Source organism: Cannabis sativa, chromosome 6 (assembly GCF_029168945.1).
Source record: "Cannabis sativa cultivar Pink pepper isolate KNU-18-1 chromosome 6, ASM2916894v1, whole genome shotgun sequence".
NCBI classification, from domain to species: domain Eukaryota; kingdom Viridiplantae; phylum Streptophyta; class Magnoliopsida; order Rosales; family Cannabaceae; genus Cannabis; species Cannabis sativa.
The window spans coordinates 10,564,402-10,583,810 of record NC_083606.1 but is presented as its reverse complement, the minus strand read 5'-3'; the positions used below and the strand labels follow the sequence as shown (position 1 = coordinate 10,583,810).

At 34.1% G+C, this 19,409-nt stretch overlaps 2 protein-coding genes across 4 annotated transcripts; both read left to right on the top strand.

The window, feature by feature from the left end:
- The first annotated feature begins 577 nt into the window (after positions 1–577).
- On the top strand, positions 578–5,131 carry LOC115725654 (DNA replication licensing factor MCM5). Its single transcript, XM_030655239.2, has 18 exons — positions 578–1,027; positions 1,121–1,264; positions 1,422–1,601; positions 1,699–1,797; positions 1,913–2,049; positions 2,143–2,248; positions 2,448–2,582; positions 2,661–2,738; positions 2,817–2,921; positions 3,056–3,147; positions 3,228–3,360; positions 3,454–3,549; positions 3,686–3,780; positions 3,875–3,965; positions 4,111–4,220; positions 4,453–4,582; positions 4,672–4,773; positions 4,868–5,131. The coding sequence occupies exons 1-18, from the start codon at positions 734–736 to the stop codon at positions 4,949–4,951; spliced, it is 2,211 nt and encodes a 736-aa protein (XP_030511099.1). The 5' UTR covers positions 578–733; the 3' UTR covers positions 4,952–5,131.
- Positions 5,132–14,384: 9,253 nt separating this feature from the next.
- Positions 14,385–17,400, top strand: LOC115724805 (uncharacterized). Of its 3 annotated transcripts, none has more exons than XM_030654156.2 (9): positions 14,385–14,568; positions 14,657–14,714; positions 14,795–14,903; positions 15,013–15,166; positions 15,546–15,597; positions 15,691–15,837; positions 15,919–16,030; positions 16,263–16,389; positions 16,821–17,400. In XM_030654156.2, exons 1-9 carry the CDS (start codon positions 14,480–14,482, stop codon positions 17,275–17,277), a joined length of 1,305 nt encoding a protein of 434 aa, XP_030510016.1. In that variant the 5' UTR covers positions 14,385–14,479; the 3' UTR covers positions 17,278–17,400. The 3 variants fall into 3 exon arrangements, with proteins under 3 accessions (XP_030510016.1, XP_030510018.1, XP_030510017.1); XM_030654157.2 differs by having other exon boundaries at positions 14,390–14,568; positions 14,665–14,714; XM_030654158.2 differs by having other exon boundaries at positions 14,388–14,714; positions 14,795–14,911.
- Positions 17,401–19,409: the final 2,009 nt, after the last annotated feature.

The window sequence follows — 19,409 nt, the reverse complement described above, 5'->3', positions numbered from 1 at the left end:
CAGATCTGCCAGATCTCAACCATTTCAGACCAAAAAATAGCAGTTCCAACAAATACGACACATATAACAATTTTAAACTACATAAAGTCTAACAAAATGCTTAAAACACAACTTACCCATTGTAATGGTGTAAAATTCTTGAGTGATATTGGGGTGTGCTTCAGTTTTCCACCAACACCCACCGAGAAACAAGCATTCAAGAGGAAAGAGAGAGTGGGACGAGAAAGAGGGAAATTTTTGAGAAGTTTTTTCAGTTTTTTCTAGAGAGAGAGAGTGGTGCACGAGAACGAGAGAGAGGGAAGGGAGAGAGAAAGATCCAATTTCAGTTTTTAACAATTTTATTTATTTTTTTAAAAAAAAAGGGTAAAATAGGAAGTTCATGTAATCAATGGACTAAATTTGTACAAATTAATGGAGAGTATAAATTTTAATATGAGTTATATTATTAATGGCAAATAATAAAATTTCCCTAATATTATTATTATTTTGATATAGTTAGTTAAATTAATCCAAAATTATCGAGTAGTCGTTCTGAGGAAATAAATAAAAAGATAAGCGGAAAAGCACGTGCCAGAGGCCACATCATTTCCCGCCAAGTTTGTTCCCGCCAAAAGGAGAGCTTTACTTCTCTCACTACTATACTATCCAACCCTAACCCCTTTCCCTCCCTAAACCGCGACCGAAATTTTAGAGAGAGAAAGAAAGAAATCTAGAGAGAGAGAGAGAGTGAGAAATGTCGGGGTGGGACGAGGGAGCGATCTACTACAGCGACCAGGCGCAGTCGCTCGGCGATGGTTCCGGTGGACTCGGTGATCATGCCGCCGGTGGAAACGCCAGTAACCACTCAGTCCTTCTCAAGTTCAAGGAATTCATTCGAAGCTTCGAGACCGATAAGAACGTCTTTCCTTACAGAGAAAGCCTCCTTCATAACTCCAAGTTCCTTCTCGTTGATCTTGAAGACCTCCACTCCTTCGACTCTGATCTCCCTGCTAAGCTTCGTTCTGCTCCGGCTGATTTTTTACCATTGGTACTCATAGTTACTTTTGTTTGTTGGATTGTCTTTAATTTTGTAATATTTTCAGTGATTGAACATCATTTCGTGTTACTTTTATGGCTGTAGTTTGAGAATGCGGCGGGCCAGGTTTTGGCGAATTTGAAAACGAAGGTGGCCGGAAATGAAGGGCAACTGGAGGAGCCAGTCCCGGAGGACGTCCAGATTTTGCTCACTTCGAGGGAGGACTCAGTATCGATGCGCTCGCTTGGGGTGAGTTTTTCTTTTGTAAAAATTTGTGCAAATGGATTTGGTTTGGGGAGTAATTTCGCATATTCTATCTGATTAATGTATAATAATCATTGTAAAATGATAATAATATGGGTTCTGTTTTAAGTGTTTTTGAGATCTTTATTGTTGTTATGAACAGGCTCAATACATATCAAAACTCGTCAAAATAGCTGGTATCACTATAGCTGCTTCGAGGGTTAAAGCCAAAGCGACTTATGTGACTGTGATGTGTAAGAATTGTAAAAACGTGCAGAGAGTTCCATGTAGGCCAGGCCTTGGGGGAGCTATTGTCCCTCGCTCATGTAACCATGTTCCTCAGGTTTAGCCTCCTACCAACTACCAAGCTTCCTTTTTTATTTTTCCATTAAATTCCTAAGGCCTGGAAATTGATTACAGCCCACTTGTAACTTTTGTAGGCTGGAGAAGAGCCATGCCCAATTGATCCATGGGTTGTGGTTCCTGATAGGAGCAAGTATGTTGATCAGCAAACCTTGAAACTACAGGAAAACCCAGAGGTAAGAAAATTAGCTTGATGATGAAAGTTTGAGGCAGGGTGATTGACTCACCGGAAACAATTGAAGCAAATATATTTCTCTCATATCTAACTGTTTTTTTTCCTGGTTATTGAAGGATGTACCTACTGGTGAACTTCCTAGAAACATGCTTTTATCTGTGGACCGCCATCTTGTTCAAACAATTGTACCTGGAACTAGATTAACTATTATGGGAATATACAGTATCTACCAAGCTGCAAATTCTTCTACATCGTAAGTAATGTTAAAACCTTGAGACTACTGTATAATGAGGTATTTTCTGTTTGTGATTGCTGAATATGGAATATTTTGTTATGGTTGCTGCAGGCACAAAGGAGCAGTTGCTGTAAGGCAGCCTTATATCAGAATTGTAGGAATTGAAGAAGCAAATGATGCCAACTCTCGTGGTCCAGCAGCCTTTACCTCAGAAGAGGTAATAGTTGGAATCATTCTTATGTGAACTTATTTGAAAGATACTTTTACCAGTTGATTCACATGAGGGCTGAGTGAATGTTGGTTATGTATACATGTTCATTGTTTGTTACAATAGATTATATTCGATACTTTCATTATTTTCCTGTTTTCAGTTTTAAAATTTTAACAAAGTTTTTTTCTCATAAAAAAAATAATAGATAGAAGAATTCAAGAAGTTTGCCGCAGAACAGGATGTATACAAAAACATATGCTCAAAAATTGCACCCTCCATATTTGGTCATGAGGATGTAAAGAAGGCTGTGGCTTGCCTTTTGTTTGGAGGATCAAGGAAGGTATATTGGAAGCTAAAAATATTATATTTCTTTTCCATATAGTGTTTACATATCGTAATAATTCATTTCTGCAAGCAGAGTTTGCCAGACGGTGTAAAGCTAAGGGGGGATATCAATGTGTTGCTTTTGGGAGATCCATCTACTGCTAAATCACAGGTTTGGTCTGTTTTATGCTGTTCATGGGTCAATTGGTTTTATATTGTGCACTAATGTGGTATTGCTTTGTTTGTAAAGTTCCTCAAGTTTGTTGAGAAGACAGCTCCTGTGGCTGTTTATACATCAGGAAAAGGTTCATCTGCTGCTGGTCTTACTGCTTCTGTAATCAGAGATAGTAGTACAGTGCGTTCTTGATCTGAGAAACTTGTTTGTCTTATCTTTTAGCCTTGGAGTGTCGTACTGATACTAATGGATAAGTTTCCCATCAGTATTTTGGATTGAAAGTTTTCTGATTTCATTAACCTCTGCCTTTCCAGCGTGAGTTCTATCTTGAAGGAGGAGCCATGGTTTTGGCAGATGGGGGTGTTGTCTGTATTGATGAGTTTGACAAAATGAGGCCAGAAGATAGGTAATTCAAGCTAGAAATATGCCCTGTTTAACCTTTACGTTGTAATGAGACTAAAAAAGTGTATACTTGATGTTGCATAGGGTTGCCATCCACGAAGCCATGGAGCAGCAAACCATATCCATTGCTAAAGCAGGAATAACGACTGTTCTTAATTCTAGAACATCTGTCCTTGCAGCTGCTAACCCACCATCTGGACGTTATGATGATCTCAAGGTCTGTGGTCACCTGATTCAACACTTCTATTAGTTTGTTCAATGCATAGTTACTTTCTGCTGTGAACTGATTAAAAAAGCTACTTCTTTCCAGACTGCACAGGATAACATTGATTTGCAGACAACAATTCTTTCTAGATTTGATTTAATCTTCATTGTCAAAGATATCAGGATGTACAGTCAAGATAAGGTAATTTATTACAATGCTTCTAATCAAGAAAAATGCACTCAGTTTATTAAATTTTTTATTCACTTCATTATGGATTATCTTACTTTTGAGCATAACTATGGAAATAGCTACTTGATTTAGTTTTCATTCATATCAGATTATTGCAAGCCACATTATAAAAGTTCATGCATCTGCTGGTGCGAATCTCGGTGACAATAGAGTTGTTGCAAAAGAAGAAAATTGGCTGAAGAGGTTAGCAATAAGATCTAATGAGCATTGAATTATGAACAATATTTTCTTCCTAATACTTAATGAGTTCTTTTTACTCTTTATTGCAATCTTGTAGGTACATACAATTTTGTCGAACTGGATGTCATCCCCGGTTATCAGATTCTGCATCCACCTTGCTACAAAATAATTATGTTAAAATCAGACAGGTATTCTTAGATCTCACTTGTACAATGTTCAAGGAAATTGGTTTAAAATTACTAGCCAACTGCTCACCGTTACCATTCACAAACATAACGTATTCAGTATGCATGCCTCCATAATCAGTCCACTTTTAATGGGTTTTCTTTATAGGACATGAGACGGCAGGCAAATGAAACTGGCGAGGGTTCAGCAATCCCTATAACAGTGAGGCAGCTTGAAGCTATTGTAAGATTGAGTGAATCACTTGCAAAAATGAAACTGTAAGTGCTATTCATAACTTTATATTATGGGCTTGTTGTTTTGATGATTAGATACTCCAAGTTATAATAATTCAGTGTAGTTAATTTTATTCAATAATCCATCTTACAAAAAAAAAATATTTAGCAATCCAAGTTTTCAACCTAGTGTTTAGACTTTGGATACTCATGAAATAGGGTAAAGACTGTTCTTGTAATTTATATAACATGATAATGACATTAACTTTGATTTCAGGTCTCATGTGGCTACTGAAGAAAATGTACAAGAAGCTTTAAGACTTTTTACAGTTTCAACAATGGATGCTGCAAAGTCTGGAATAAATCAACAAATTAATCTTACTGCCGAAATGGCAAATGAAATAAAGGTCTTTATATATTTTGTGCAGTTAGTATTATAATTCTCTTGCTTTTCCAATAATTATTAAAATTAATTTATTTATTTCCCGCTAAACAGCAAGCGGAAACTCAGATAAAGAGAAGAATAGGCATTGGGAACCACATATCAGAGAGGAAGCTGATTGATGAGCTTGCTAGAATGGGAATGAACGAGTCTACTGTAAGTATCATGTTAGAAATTTCTAATTTGGTTCTTCGATCTTTTAAGCCTTTAGGTACATTTTTCTGTTGTGTTAATTGAATATTTTTCACAGGTGAGAAGAGCTCTTATAATCATGCACCAAAGAGATGAAGTTGAGTACAAGAGAGAGAGGCGGCTTATTTTGCGCAAAGCATGATCATTTGCAACATGTACTTCTTAATTCACACTATATATGCCTAGTCTTATTATCTATGTGTTTATTATTTACATTAATTTATGATTCAGTATGTTAAATGAGACCAAGTTTCACTGATCTAGTTGTTATACTATTCATTACATCTTAGTTGATTATTGGAGTTTATACAGAGTTTGATTATGAAAACTGCCTAAAGAGCATGTGTGTATATATAAACAGGGTTTGATGATTGATATACAATTTAAAATGAGATATGCGGATAGTAATTTATTAAATCAACATATCTTACAACTGCAGTACTGTTGGGATTAGATCCATATACTGACTCCAAATTTGATGTTTCTCTTAGATATCTCATGAGCCACTTAACTGCTTGTCGCTCCCATAAATTTGCTTATCATATTGACCCCATGGTAAATATTTGGTTTAGTACAAACCATTAGGTACATTACACTTCTTATAATGCTAGTGTAGGGTATTTTCTCCATGTAAGCTCCTTCATCTTGGTTGGAGGGAGCTTGTGTGTTTGATAATCTAAGCTGTTGGCCAATTGGTGTAAAAATTGATATGCAGTCTTCAAAACCAAATTTCTTCAGGATTTTCTGAACATACCTTTTTTGAGATAACATAACCATCCTTTTAGACTTGTCCCTTGTGATTACAATTCTTTTTTTTTTTTTTGAAAAGTAGAACGTTTATAAATAAAGAGAAACCAGTTAGACCTCACGATCATTACAAAAGATAAAATCTGATATAGAAGAGAGTTTAACCATACTGGTTACATGATTCGTGAAAGCCCACTTAGCAACATTGTGTGTTGCGAAATTACAAAGTTTAGGAATAAGCAAAAAATTACAACTTAACAAAAGAGCAGAGAGTTGTTTACACATTTGAATATAATTATCAATACTCCAAGTGGAGTGAACTCCCTTTAGAGCATTGATAACCTTCTCGGAATCACTCTCAACTAGAACAAAAAGGTGCTTCATCATAACTACTGTCTCCAAAGCTAGAGTACACGCTGCAGCTTCTCCAATAAGCAGATCTGAGAAATTGAACCTCTTAACTGCTACCTACAAAATAGACCATGTATGATCCCTTGCTAAGGCCACCACACACATGGAGCTACTACTAACTTTGACATCACAATTAATTTTAATCCAATCAACAGGAGTAGGGGACCAAACAGGAGGCACAACAACTAATGTCGGGACAAACAAGCAAGATGCATAATCTGTGTAACAAATAGAGATAGAATCAATAAAGTGTTTAATGTTACCCATGAAATTATTATGAACCTTCTTGTTGCGAGCCCTCCAAATAGTGTCCACCACAATTGACGCATAGAGGAATAACTTATCAGTATCCACCCCTTTTGACTTCAAATTCCAAATAGAAGTCACCCAGTCCCAAACACGAGCGCCAGAGTTAGAAACAGGCATAATGCCATAAGGAGAAGATCTCCAGAGATGATAGGCAAAGTTACAATAAATGAACAAGTGTTCCATCGATTCCTCACTCTCCCCATAAATTGGACAAGAGACCTCTTCAACCTTGATTCTCTTACTGAGGATGGCTTAGATAGGCAGAGTGTCGGAGAGAATACACTACTAGAGGACCTTATGATGCTCTAGGATTTTGGAGTTCCAAAGCTTGTTCCACCGAGCAGGGCCCATAAAGCAGGTGGGAGCTCTTTCTAAAGCTTGGACAAGATAGGCAGACTTTGTCGAGAATAACCCACTTGGCTCCTTTGTCCACACCCACCTATCTCTGCCTTTGCCACTAGGTTTACCATTCTTAATAATGTCACAAATAGTTTCAAGATTAAACAGAGATTGAAGTTTAAGGATGTTCCAGTCCCCATTTTTTAATAGTAACTCTGCCACCTTTCTAATTCCCTGCACCCTAGAAGCAATGGCCTTAGGGTAAAAATCCTGTTCGTGGATAACCCAAGGATTAGTCCAGACATTAGACTCTTTCCCATCTGAAATCATTTTACAAGCACCTTTCTGAAGGATCTCTTTGGTTTTCTTCACAATCTTCCAAAACCAAGAGTCAGAATTCTTATAAGCACACTCGAAGAATGATGTGTTTCTCAGATATTTAGCTTTTAGCACCTTACAGCACAACGATTGATCTTCGTTCAAGAGGGCCCATCCCCACTTAGCAAGCAGATCTTGATTCATTTCTAGTGACTTTCGGAAACCTAGGCCACCCCTTGACTTCGGGAGGCAAAGTCGATCCCAGGCCTTCAAATAGAGGCTCCTGTTACTTGGGTCACAACCCCACCAGAAAATATCTAATCATACCATCAATTTTGGAAGCCAGCTTTTTTGAAAGCTTGGTATTCTGCATGGTATAGACCGACATAGCTAGCCCAACATATTTGATCAAAGTAGCACGACCCACCTTGGACAGAGTTTTTAAGCTTAAAGGAATGAATGATCTCTTGGACCATCATATTATTATCATGAATACTATGCCCAGGAACAAAATCTGCTTGAGTAGGGCATATCAACCGAGGGAGAATCGGTCTAATTCTATTAGCAATGATTTTGAAGATCACCTTGTACACCACATTACACAGAGAAATGGGTCTGAATTGAGTGACTTTCTTCGAGTTAAGCACTTTGGGGATAATAATATTAGTCGCATTTATGCCCTTATGCATGTTCCCAGTCTAGAAAAAGTCCACAACATCCTCACAAAAATCCTTACCCACCGAGCACCAATAATGCTTAAAGAAAAGGTTCTATTTTCCTTCTCACACCACCAGGGTGATAGAATCAGATAGAGCTATCTATTTTGAAGATAAATTTGGTTCAAGTCAAAGGTAAGAGAAATTGTATTTGGGGAAGAACATAATTAGGTCCCTGTACCTTTTGCTTTTGTTTTCTCTCCTACTAATGATCCTGTGATTGAAAAAATTCTAATAGAAGCTCATGATGAACCTCAAGATCACATGCAAGATGAAAATACTGATATTGAGGGTGGTGAAGTTGTGTTGAGAAGATCAGAGAGAGCTTGCAAACCTACTATTCATGATGACAACATTGTCTATTTGCAAGAACATGATTATGATGTGGGAGACGCTTTTGAGCAAGTTACTTATCAAAAAGCCACAAGGAGTCCTCAATCTAAGCTATGGTTGAATGCAATGGCGGATGAGTCAAGTTCTATGTCGCAAAACAAGGTTTGGAATTTAGTTGTCCTACCGAAAGGTTGCAGACCCATTGGGTGCAAATGGGTTTACGAGATCAAATGTGACTCAAGTGGGCAAATATTAATGTATAAGGCTAGACTTGTTGCTAAAGGATATATCCAGAGAGAAGGTATTGATTTCAAAGAAACCTTCTCACCTGTTTTTACCAAAGATTCTTCGCGAATCATTATGGCTATAGTTGCTCATTTTGATTTGGAACTTGAACAAATGGATGTGAAGACTACCTTCCTAAATGGAGATTTGTATGAAGATGTCTACATGAGTCAACTTGTTGGTTTTGAGAAGCCTGTCAAGGAACATATGGTTTGCAAGCTCAATAAGTCTATTTATGGACTTAAACAAGCATCAAGACAGTGGTATCTCAAGTTTGATGTAGTTGTCACTGTAAATGGTTTCATGGAGAGTAAAGTTGATCAATGTATATATATGAAGGTTAGTGGGAGCAACTTTATTTTCTAGTATTGTATGTTGATGATATCTTGCTTGCTTCTAACAATAAAGATTTATTATCTGAGACAAAACAATTGTTATCTGACCATTTTGATATGAAAGATCTTGGTGAGGCTTCATATGTACTTGGGATACAAATCCTTTAAGATAGGACTAAATGTATTCTTCGATTGTCTTAGAAAACTTACATTGTTCGGATCTTGAAAATATTCAATATGCATGCTTATTCTCATGGAAAGGCACTAATAGTGAAATGCGGCAAGTTTTCTAAAAGCCAATGTTCACAAAATGATAAAGAGAGAGATAAAATAAAAGTGGTTCCTTATGCGTCACGAGTGCTGGCCCAAGCTATGGGCAAGAAGGGAAACTGCCTAAGGTCCATTAATGAAAAAGGCCATTTTTTACCTATATGCATGTTTAACGGGTCACATATTATATATAATATATATTTACTGACATTGTTATTTTCAAACCAAAAGGAAAAAGTCAAATCATAATAATGAGACTAATACACACGGTTGAGCGACTACTACAAGTAACTTCTAATTATAATTTTTTTTATTTTGTTTATTATAACTTTTATTACTTAAATAGTACCTATTTTGTGGAGAAAATAAAAACTAATTAGACTAAACAATTTTTATTCAAAATTAATTTCTTTTTAATTAATTAGTTGTTAGAGATATATTTTTTAGATAAATAAATAAAAACAATGTATATATATCTTTCTCTTTTATTTTTCACAAACTTCATTTATTCTTCTTCCATTTTCTTGCTCATTTTCATTCTCTTTTAGCAATTGTCATTATTTAAGAGCTCTCATTCAATTCAATCATTATTACAAACTTATAGACTATATTGATATTTGATTTTACATTGAAACAGACAAAAGAAACACAAAGGTATGTATTCTAACTCTTATTTTTATATATATTATTAACATTATTATATATTTTTCATCTTACTTTAATTTATAATCATTATTCTTTTTGGATAGGATCTCTTTCAAGAAAAAAAAAATTCAAAGAAAATATTCATATTGAAGTACCTGTTTTGGCTTGCAATTTTTTAGGTTATACCTTTCTTTCATCCTTTTTTTTTCTTTATTATTATTGTTACTTTTATATGCAATAATTTTATTTTGTGCTTCTAAATTGAAAAGGAAGCATGTCTAGTAAAAAATATCTATTAGGTTATGAAAAATTTAAGACAAAAAAGAAAAATTGATAAAAACTCAACAAGGAGCTTTAGATAAATTTGTTACCACTAGCAAAAGAGTTGAAAATAACACAAATAAAGAAACTCATGACCAATTAAATTTAAATAATTTAGGTGATTATGAATTATGGTAGAAAAAGGTTTAGAAAATTGCCACCATAAAATATGTGATAATATGATAGTTGATGAAGAATGTCAAGAAAATAAGGAGGATAATATGAAAACTAGAAATGGTAACAACAATTTAGATTATCTTGATGATCCAGAAAGATGGAAAAATCTTGATAATAAACGAATAGACTTATTAGTAGAAAAATGTTCAATTAGAGTGAGTGATATAGAGTTTCCAAAAGATGATGGTAGACGTTTTTCTACTTATCACTACACAAGAAATTTATCAAATGGAGAACAACATGATAGAAAGTGGTTAGTGTATTCAAAGTGTTTGAATAAAGTATATTATTTTTGTTTTAAATTATTTAGTGTTAGTTCTAGTACGATGAACCAATTGAGCAACAAAGGAACTAAAGATTGGAAACAACTTGGTGATAGGTTAAAGAGTCATGAAACAAGTAGCGAACATAATAATCAACATGAGTACTTGGTTTGATTTAGAATCGAGATTATTTATGAATAAAACAATTGATAAACATGCTCAAGAAAGAATTAATAAAGAGAAAGAACATTGGAGAAATATTTTAAAAAAGATAATTGCTCTTATAAAATATTTAGCTAAAAATAATTTGGCATTTTGTGGGAGTCATGAAAAGATCTATCAAGAAAATAATAGAAACTTTTTAAGTTTTATTGAGATGATCACTGAATTTGATCCAATAATGAAAGAGCATATTCGTCGTATTCAAAACGGTAAAATTCATAAACATTATTTAGGACATAATATTCAAAATGAGTTAATACAAGTGTTGGCTCACAAGATAAAAGGTTTAATTTTAACAAATATTAAAGAAGCAAAATACTATGCAATTATATTAGATTGTACTCTAGATTTAAGCCACCAAGAGCAAATGTCCATGATCTTAAGGTGTGTAAATATTTCTTCTTGTCCTATTGAAATTGAAGAATACTTTTTAGAATTTTTAAATGTGGTAGATACTTCAGGAAAATGTCTCTTTGATGAACTCATAAGAGAAATTAAGAAGTTAGAACTTGATATAAATGATGTAAGAGGACAAAGTTATGATAATAGATCTAACATGAAAGGGAAACACCAAGGTGTGCAAAAAAGGTTATTAGATATAAATCCTAGGGCATTTTTTACACCATGCGCATGTCATAGTCTTAATTTAGTAATTTGTGATGCTGCAACTTCTTGTGTTAGAGCCATATCATATTTTAGGGTTCTACAACGAATATATTCATTATTTTCTTCATCACCAAAGCAATGGATAATTTTAAAAAATAATATATCTAACTTAACAGTGAAGTCGTTATCACAAACTCGTTCGAAAAGTCACATTGAAAGTGTAAAAGCTATTATACATCAAACTCCAAATATTAGAGATGCTTTGTTAGAACTAGCAGACACAAGTGAAGATCCTAAAATAAAGAGTGAAGCTAATAGTCTATTAACTTATGAACTAGAAGATTTTGAATTTTTATTAGGTATGACTATTTGGTATGATATCTTGTTTGCTGTAAACTCTCTTAGTAAGAACTTTCAAAGTGAAAAATCAACAATTAATGTTGCCATAGACAGGGCCGACCCTGAGCATAGGTGGGCTAGGCCTGTGCCTAGGGCCCACCTAGCTTAGGGCCCCAAAAAAAAATTTATCCCCTTTTAAAATTACACATTTTTTTTATTAATTTTGAAAAATACCACATTTTTTTCTAAATAAGAGCCTAAAAATATTTTTTTTTCCTATGGCCCACTAAATTTCAGGGCCATCTTCTTAAGGGTCTTATTTCTCTTTTTAAAAATTATAGGGAAAATAGATTTATATCTGCTATGGCTTCAGCTAAAAAACTTACAAATGAATTGAAAATAGAACTAAAATTTCGTGAAAAACGTGTGATTCGTAGAAAGAAACAATTTGATGAAGATGTTAGTAATGATAAAATAAAATCTCTTGAAGAATTATTTAGGATTGAGTATTTTATTTATTTGGTTGATCAAATAATTTCTTCACTTAAATTAAGATTTGAGCAATTTGAAGTTTTAGAAAATATTTTGGGATTCTTATTTGATTTTACTAGATTAAAGTCAATGGATGAAGATGCTATTAAACAATGTTTGAATCTTGAAGATTTTCTAAGTTATAATGGAAATTTTGATATAGATGGAATAGATTTATTTGGAAAATTAAAAATTTTAAGAGAAATTTATCAAAAAGATCAAAAGTACTTAATTATATCAAAAAATTTGATTCATTTTCAAATGCTTATATTTCTTATAGAATATTGTTTACAATTCCAGTTTCAGTTGCATCTGTAGAAAGAACTTTTTCAAAATTAAAATTAATAAAATCTTATTTAAGATCTTCGATGTCTCAAGAAAAATTAAATGGATTAGCAATGTTGTCCATTGAAAAAAAATTATTAGATAAACTTGACTATGACAATTTAATAAATAATTTTGCATCTCAAAAAGCTAGAAAAATAATTTTTTTATAAGTTCATTATTTTGTTGATTTGTAAAATATGTTATTTTACTATTCAATTTGAGATTTTTTTTAGTAAAATAATTATTGTAAAATAAAGCCTTTATTTTGAAGCTCGCCCAAGGCCTCTAAACGGCTAGAGACAGACCTGTGCGTCACTTGTGGGTAGCCTGATGTATGCTCAAGTATGCACACGCCCTGATATTGCTTTTGTTGTTGGTGTGTTGGGTAGATACTTGAGTGATCCTGGGCTTAGCTATTGGAAAGCAGCTAAGAAAGTCATGCGGTATCTTTAGGGTACCAAGGATCATATGTTGACTTATCGGCGAGCTGACACTCTTGATATATTTAGATTTAGTGACGCTGATTATGTAGGATGCGTGGATGATAAGAAATCCACATTATGCTACATTTTCACGATGGTTGGAGGAGCTGTTTCATGGAAAAGTGTCAAACAGACACTCACATCATCCTCAACAATGGAGGTAGAGTATATGGCGTGTTACGAGGCTACATGTCAAGCAATATGGCTGCGGAACTTCATTTAACCATTGGGTGTTATGGACTCCATCTCGAGGCCGCTGAAATTGTATTGTGACAATTTCGCAGCAATAGCTTTCTCTGAAAATACTAGAAGTACTTTCCGCTCTTAACACATTGACATAAAGTACTATTTTGTTAAAGAGAAAGTTATAGAGTCTCTTATTTCCATTGAATACACACATAGTACTGGCATGTTAGCAGATCCACTAACAAAAGACTTATCCATATGTGTATTTTTGGAGCATGTTGCTTGAATGAGATTGTTAGGAGCCTAGCTTATTGAGCTCAGCGGGAGTTTTACTATTATGCATCGTACATGCAAGTATCTTGTATGGAATGCTTATGACTTGTGTTTTGAACATGCATAATGATGTTGTAGTCACTTCTAGTGATTATTGTCATATGTATGCATGTATGTGTTGTTTACCGAAGTGACAAGTACAAAATGAGATGAATGCGCATAGTCTCAATTTTGTTGGACCTCATGCATGTTCGGTTTGATTGTTAATGATTGTTATTGGATTAGATGTCTTCAAGGTCAATTCATACATAATATATGTATCCTGTTGATATGATATTATGTACATTTTAATTGGTTACCTTATGTGTGGTAGACAATGTAATGGTGATTGATTATATTGTCCAAGTGGGAGAATGTTAGAATTATTATTGTGGACTAATATAATCACGGACTTAAACCATTAACACAATCATTAAGTATGTGCCCAATATTTATCAACAACCATAATGTGATGATTAATAATTATTTATTATGTTAGAGGCATATAAGAGCACCCTTAAAACTATAATTGACACATTAAATTATAGTATATCATTATTGAACCACTTAAGCCCAATTAGTGTATAACCCATTAGGGTTAGAAGGGTGTGACATATATATATGTCTTATGTGAAAAGGGTTTGGGTTAATGGTAATAGTGAAGAAAAGAGGGGATAGCTCCACATTGTGCTTCCCTCTATATCACTTTAATCTTGTGTTTGTGTTAATCCTAATTGGAGATTTTTGGAATCAAAATGGCTCACATAGATGAATCATCAATAGAATGTAGGTGTGTTTATTATATTTTTGGATGCTCTAAATAAATACTTAGATTTTGATTTATTTTCTATGAGTATTATTGTAGTCACTAATTATAATGCTCTTAAATGGATAATTTATTAACAAGTTATTCTTAATAAGGATAATCTTAGTGTGGGTGAGGATGATAGTTATTTGTAGAATAAAATGAGGAAGAAGATGATAAAATTAGGTTTTATTTATTTATTTTTTATTTCATTTAAGAGTAGAAGAGGTAATAACATAAATTCATTAGAGAGATAAACCATTTAACTAAATAATTTTGAGAGTAAGTCACTCCAAATTGACCTATAAAATTAGGCCATTTTGGGAAGCCACCCAAAAAGTTAAACATAAAATAGTTTCGCAGCTAAAAGAGCTACAAAACAAAGAGAAGGATGGTCATGGTGGTAACAAGTGCAACGCATTCTTCACCATTTCTGACTTTCTCTTCACCTTCTTCTTCCCTATCTCGGCCCTCTCTCAGGTCCATTACACTCTTCTTTTTCATTAAAAATTCACATTCTATTATCTTCCCAGTGTTGTTGTTGATGGCGCATTGATTATGGTGGTAGGTACGCAGTTCTGGGTGCTGGTTTTGCTGGTCTTTCTGTTGCCTGGCATTTGCTCCGAGTATGCATTCTTCTTTCTCTCTCTTATGGTGTCTCTGTGGTTTTGAATTTTCAAAGAAGGTTTTTGTTATATATATGCAGGAGAGTGCAAAGGACTTGAACATACGAATAGATATTTATGATGAAATTGGGATTGGGGGAGGTGCTTCTGGAATTTCTGGAGGACTAATTCATCCTTATTCCCCTAAAGGTGAAAGGGTACTCTTTCTTTTCATTTATTGAAGAAAAAAAAAAGAAAACTGAGGAAAAATGATGTTCTTGTAGCTGTTGATGATGACGTTGGGTGTTATGTCATGTAGCTAAGCTTCTATGGAAGGGTGCTGAGTGTTGGAATGAGTGTTTAAAGCTTTTGGGTGTTGCTGAAGCAGCAGAAGCATCAATGGATTCTGGCCAGTTAAACTCTGGAATTTCAGATTTTGATCCTAACCTTCAAGGCCTCATGGTTCGAAGAAGGTCTCTTTCTCTCTCTAAATATATTTGTATACATATATATATTTATATAACTGCAGTTATTTCAACTTTTTTCTGTACTCTATTTCATATTTGTAATTTGTGAAATGTTGTGTTTTTAAGCGTGAAGTATGAGGTTGTTCTGGATGAATGGAGTGCACTAGTACATGATGGAAAATTAACTGAATAATGCTTTTACTATTTCCTTAACCTTGTTCTTATATGGTATTTGAGTATATGTTGCAAAATTAAGTTAAGAAAAGGCTTTTATTATTACCTTAATCTTGTTCTTATTACGCTGGGTTTAAATTGTACGAGTGATATTTTTTTATAAAAGGTGAAAACGATTCTCTACTTATTGGTGGAAAATTTCTTAATCCAGGGGAATCTTGAGGCCAGCAGTCAGCATGAAAAACATGCTATTGTTAAGCGATGTAATTATCTCTGAACTTGGTATGAGCACAAGGGCTTGGTGTTTGATTTTTGATGTTATTGTAATGTTGGTGCTTATTTCTCTGCGCCATTAGAATGCTCGGAGTTGTCTTTCCAGTTGCAGAATAGAAACTCTTGAGAAGGATGCTGTCCAAAATCTTGCACCCAATTTATGTTTACCCTTGAACAAGGCTTTCTACATGCCCGAGGCTGTAAATATCCATCCTCAACGTTATGTTCAGGTCTGAATCATAAATCCATGTCTTAGTTAAATATAACATATTTGATTTTCATGACTTGACAGTCTGATGGTTATTTGCTAGGCGCTTTACACGGCGTGTAAGAATTTAGCAAAAGAATTATCTGCATCTGGCGTTGGTGAAAAAGAGCTACACTTGCACAAGAAAAATGTTAACAAACTCACTGATTTAGAAGGTAATTCAGTTCCTCAATGTTTGTCGTTGAATGCTTCATCAAACAGCCAGTCTATATACTTACATGTTTTGGAATTTAGAAAGTTCATTTTAGCTTTAAAAGTTCCATGTTAATTATTACTTAATGTCTTAAGCGGATTCTTTGGTTGTTTATGTTATTTACTAGATTGTTCTTCTTTTTCAACACATCCTTCTTTCCCCTTATCGTTAATTTGCGGTGAATGTAATATTAGGGGAATACCAGGCAGTAATAATATGTCTAGGTGCCAAAGCAGACATGCTTCCTGAGCTTGCTGGAAGGATTCCTTTAAGGACATGTAGAGGTGTTGTTGCGCACCTGAAGCTGTCTGATGATATGGGGTAAAATTATTTTATGCTTTTTAATCATTTGATATCAAGTTATCTGATAGATTGTCTTCCATTCTCTTGTTTGGAGCTTGCAAAGTTTCAATCTAAGCACCCAAACTTGACTGCTTGGACTGCATAGAGGGTGTGGTGTTAATGATTGTACTTCCCAAGTGTTTGAGATCAATTCAAGCACTTGGACTTTTCTTATGTTTATCATGTTCCCACGGTTTACCTCCACCTTAAGTGGGGTTCCCTAACTTGGGAAGAGGTCAGTCTAAACAATTGACCTTTGTTGTCTCCTTTTCAAAAAAATAAAAACAAAAATAAAAATTCAAGCACTCAAACTTAAAAGCTTAAAATCTTATACTGTAATATGGATGGCATTTGGTATGTCAATACTTCCAATTCTTAAGTGTTTATTTCGCAAAAATTTCTCTTTTCAGAGAAGAGTATCCAGAGACTGGCCCTTCCATACTTTCAGATGCTTGGCTAGCTATCCAGGGGCCTCGAAGTTTGTACATGGGCTCTACATGGGAATGGAAATCAAGAAACTCTTCTCCAAATGTCTCGGCATCAGAATCCTCTCAAGCCTTGGATGAACTTCTGCCCAAGGCATGTGCCATTTATCCAGATTTAAATAAGTGGAGTTTCGCTGGAGCTCGGGCTGGTCTGAGGGCAATGCCACCACTCACTGCCCACGGCTCACTTCCACTTATGGGTTGTGTCAATGACATTGTCGGTGAGAGTAAGGGCTGCAAATATTGGCTGTTTGCAGGGCTTGGTGCCAGGGGATTGCTGTACCATGCTTGGCTTGGGAAACTGATGGCACAGGCTGTGCTTGCATGTAATGAACAATTAATCCCATCTGAATTAACCTCATGGCGTAAGGGAACTCAATAATTAGTTAATGTAATTCTATATTTCAATATAAAAGTTATTATTATTTTCAGAACAAACTTTACACTTAAAAATTTTATTGAGATGAAGGTAATAACACCCAATATGAAGACCAGTATTATTCTCTTTCATCATTCTAATATTATTTAGTTATTGTTTGTGCCATGTTAATATGTTAACATTACGATGGCACTTTGATTATAATAAGAATTATCCATTACAATAAAATTGTTATCAAACGTAAGAGAAGTAGAAGAAAAGGAGAAGAGAGAAAAATATGAATTAACTCTCCAAATGTATTCTTGTAAAAAAAAAAAATAATCTGAAGTGACATGCTTATCAAATGTGTACTATTTTTTTTTTTTTTTTTTTGGCTAATTAGGTTTTTTTGTTCATTGGACTTTGTCATGTACCAAATTATGTCTCCTGAATTTTTCTGACAGTTATAAATTCTTCATAAACTATTGAGATTATTGGATTTAAGGATTTTTGTCCAATTTCATTCAATTTAACTAATTCGGTGATTGTTCATGAACTAAATCATGCTCTTCGGGACTTTGATATCTACTAAATTATGCTCCTCGAAATTTTGACATGTGCCAAATCATGCCTCCTGAATTTTTATCCATGTTAGCTTTTTCTTAGTAAAATTAGATAAAAGTCTTTAAATCTAACAATCTCAATAGTTTAGGGGCAATTTTTAACGGTCTTCAAAGTTCAGGGAGCATGATTTGGTACATGTCAAAGTTCGGAGAACAAAAATCCTAAGGGAAATTTTAATAATTATGCATTTATTGGACCAATTTTTTTCTTTTTCTAAACCTAAACTATTCAATATTGATAGAATATGTCATTTTTTTCTAAACCCCAATCTACCCCTCTCATTTGAACAACCCTCTCTCTCTCTCTCTCTCACACACACACACACTCTCTCTCTCTCTCTCTCTTTAGTCTTTCCCCCTTCTCATTCTCTCGCTCTTTGTAAACACGCACACAGAGGAGTACACAATCGACCCACAACCCACCACCTACAACCTTGAAACCTTCTCTCCACAACCATCATGACCACATACCCAAGGACCCACGAACCCAATGACCACCGCGGACCCAACGACTTCTCCATCAACCACGACTTCACCATCGACAATGTTGTCAAAAGAATAAATTATATGATTAATGTTTATTATTTATGAGTAGATGTTAGATTTAGGGTCAAAAATGGCCTGATTTGAGTTTTGGGCAAAAAACTAGTTTTTTTGTTTGGCCCAATGGTGGTCCGATAGTGATATGATGTCATCTTGTTGTTAAAATGAGTAAAGGTTGAAGACGAAGGTCCGATGGTAGTCCGATGATATGGTCCGATGGGGTCTGATGGTGGTCGATGGTGGCCCGATGCCTTCCTGACGAGCTTAATGAATGGAGCTTAACATCTATAAATGTAGATATGGTCTGATGGTGGTCCGATAGTGGTTCGATGGTAGTCCGATAGTAGTCCGATGGTGCTCTGATGGTCACTTGATGCTACTTTTTTTTTATGTACAAAAACATAAAAAAAAATAGGTAGCCTCGGGCCACTATCGGACTCCATCAAACTACCATCAATATAGAAGAAAAGAGAGAAGTGTATAATGGGTATGAATATAAAGTGTGTCTATTTTTTTAATTTAATAAGCTTGTTTTCAAAAATTTAATATACACCGAATGTATGTACATAAATTCAAATTTCCCTAAAAAGCTTTTTTTTTTCTTTCTAAACTCACCCTTTTATTTATCTTTTTATAATTTATCTTTTGGGAATATACTTATTTAGTACCTTGTGTTTTGATGAAAAACATATTTAGTACTCTGTGTTTTTAATAATACTTAATTAGTACCTCATATTTTTAAATTGTATATATTTGGTACCCTAAAGTAAAGTTTAATCAATACAATTTTATCAATTTAACCAAACAGTTCTCAGTTATATGTAATCAAATAATTAAATTTTAATTCGGTATTAATGAAATTTTAAATTGTTGATTGTATTGATAAAATTTTATTAAAAAAAATTGAATTTAGGGTACCAAATAGGTATAATTTTAAAATAAAAGATACTAAATAAGTATTATTAAAAATACAGAATACCAAACTTGTAT

What these genes read in the sequence shown, in the direction of transcription:
- LOC115725654 (XM_030655239.2), top strand. Translation starts at nt 734, where the DNA reads ATGTCGGGGTGGGACGAGGGAGCGATCTACTACAGCGACCAGGCGCAG. An exon ending in TATCGATGCGCTCGCTTGGG is followed by an intron (nt 1,265 to 1,421) that starts GTGAGTTTTTCT and finishes TGTTATGAACAG; the next exon opens with GCTCAATACATATCAAAACT. An exon ending in AACTACAGGAAAACCCAGAG is followed by an intron (nt 1,798 to 1,912) that starts GTAAGAAAATTA and finishes TGGTTATTGAAG; the next exon opens with GATGTACCTACTGGTGAACT.
- LOC115724805 (XM_030654156.2), top strand. Translation starts at nt 14,480, where the DNA reads ATGGTCATGGTGGTAACAAGTGCAACGCATTCTTCACCATTTCTGACT. An exon ending in ATCCTCAACGTTATGTTCAG is followed by an intron (nt 15,838 to 15,918) that starts GTCTGAATCATA and finishes GTTATTTGCTAG; the next exon opens with GCGCTTTACACGGCGTGTAA. An exon ending in AAGCTGTCTGATGATATGGG is followed by an intron (nt 16,390 to 16,820) that starts GTAAAATTATTT and finishes TTCTCTTTTCAG; the next exon opens with AGAAGAGTATCCAGAGACTG.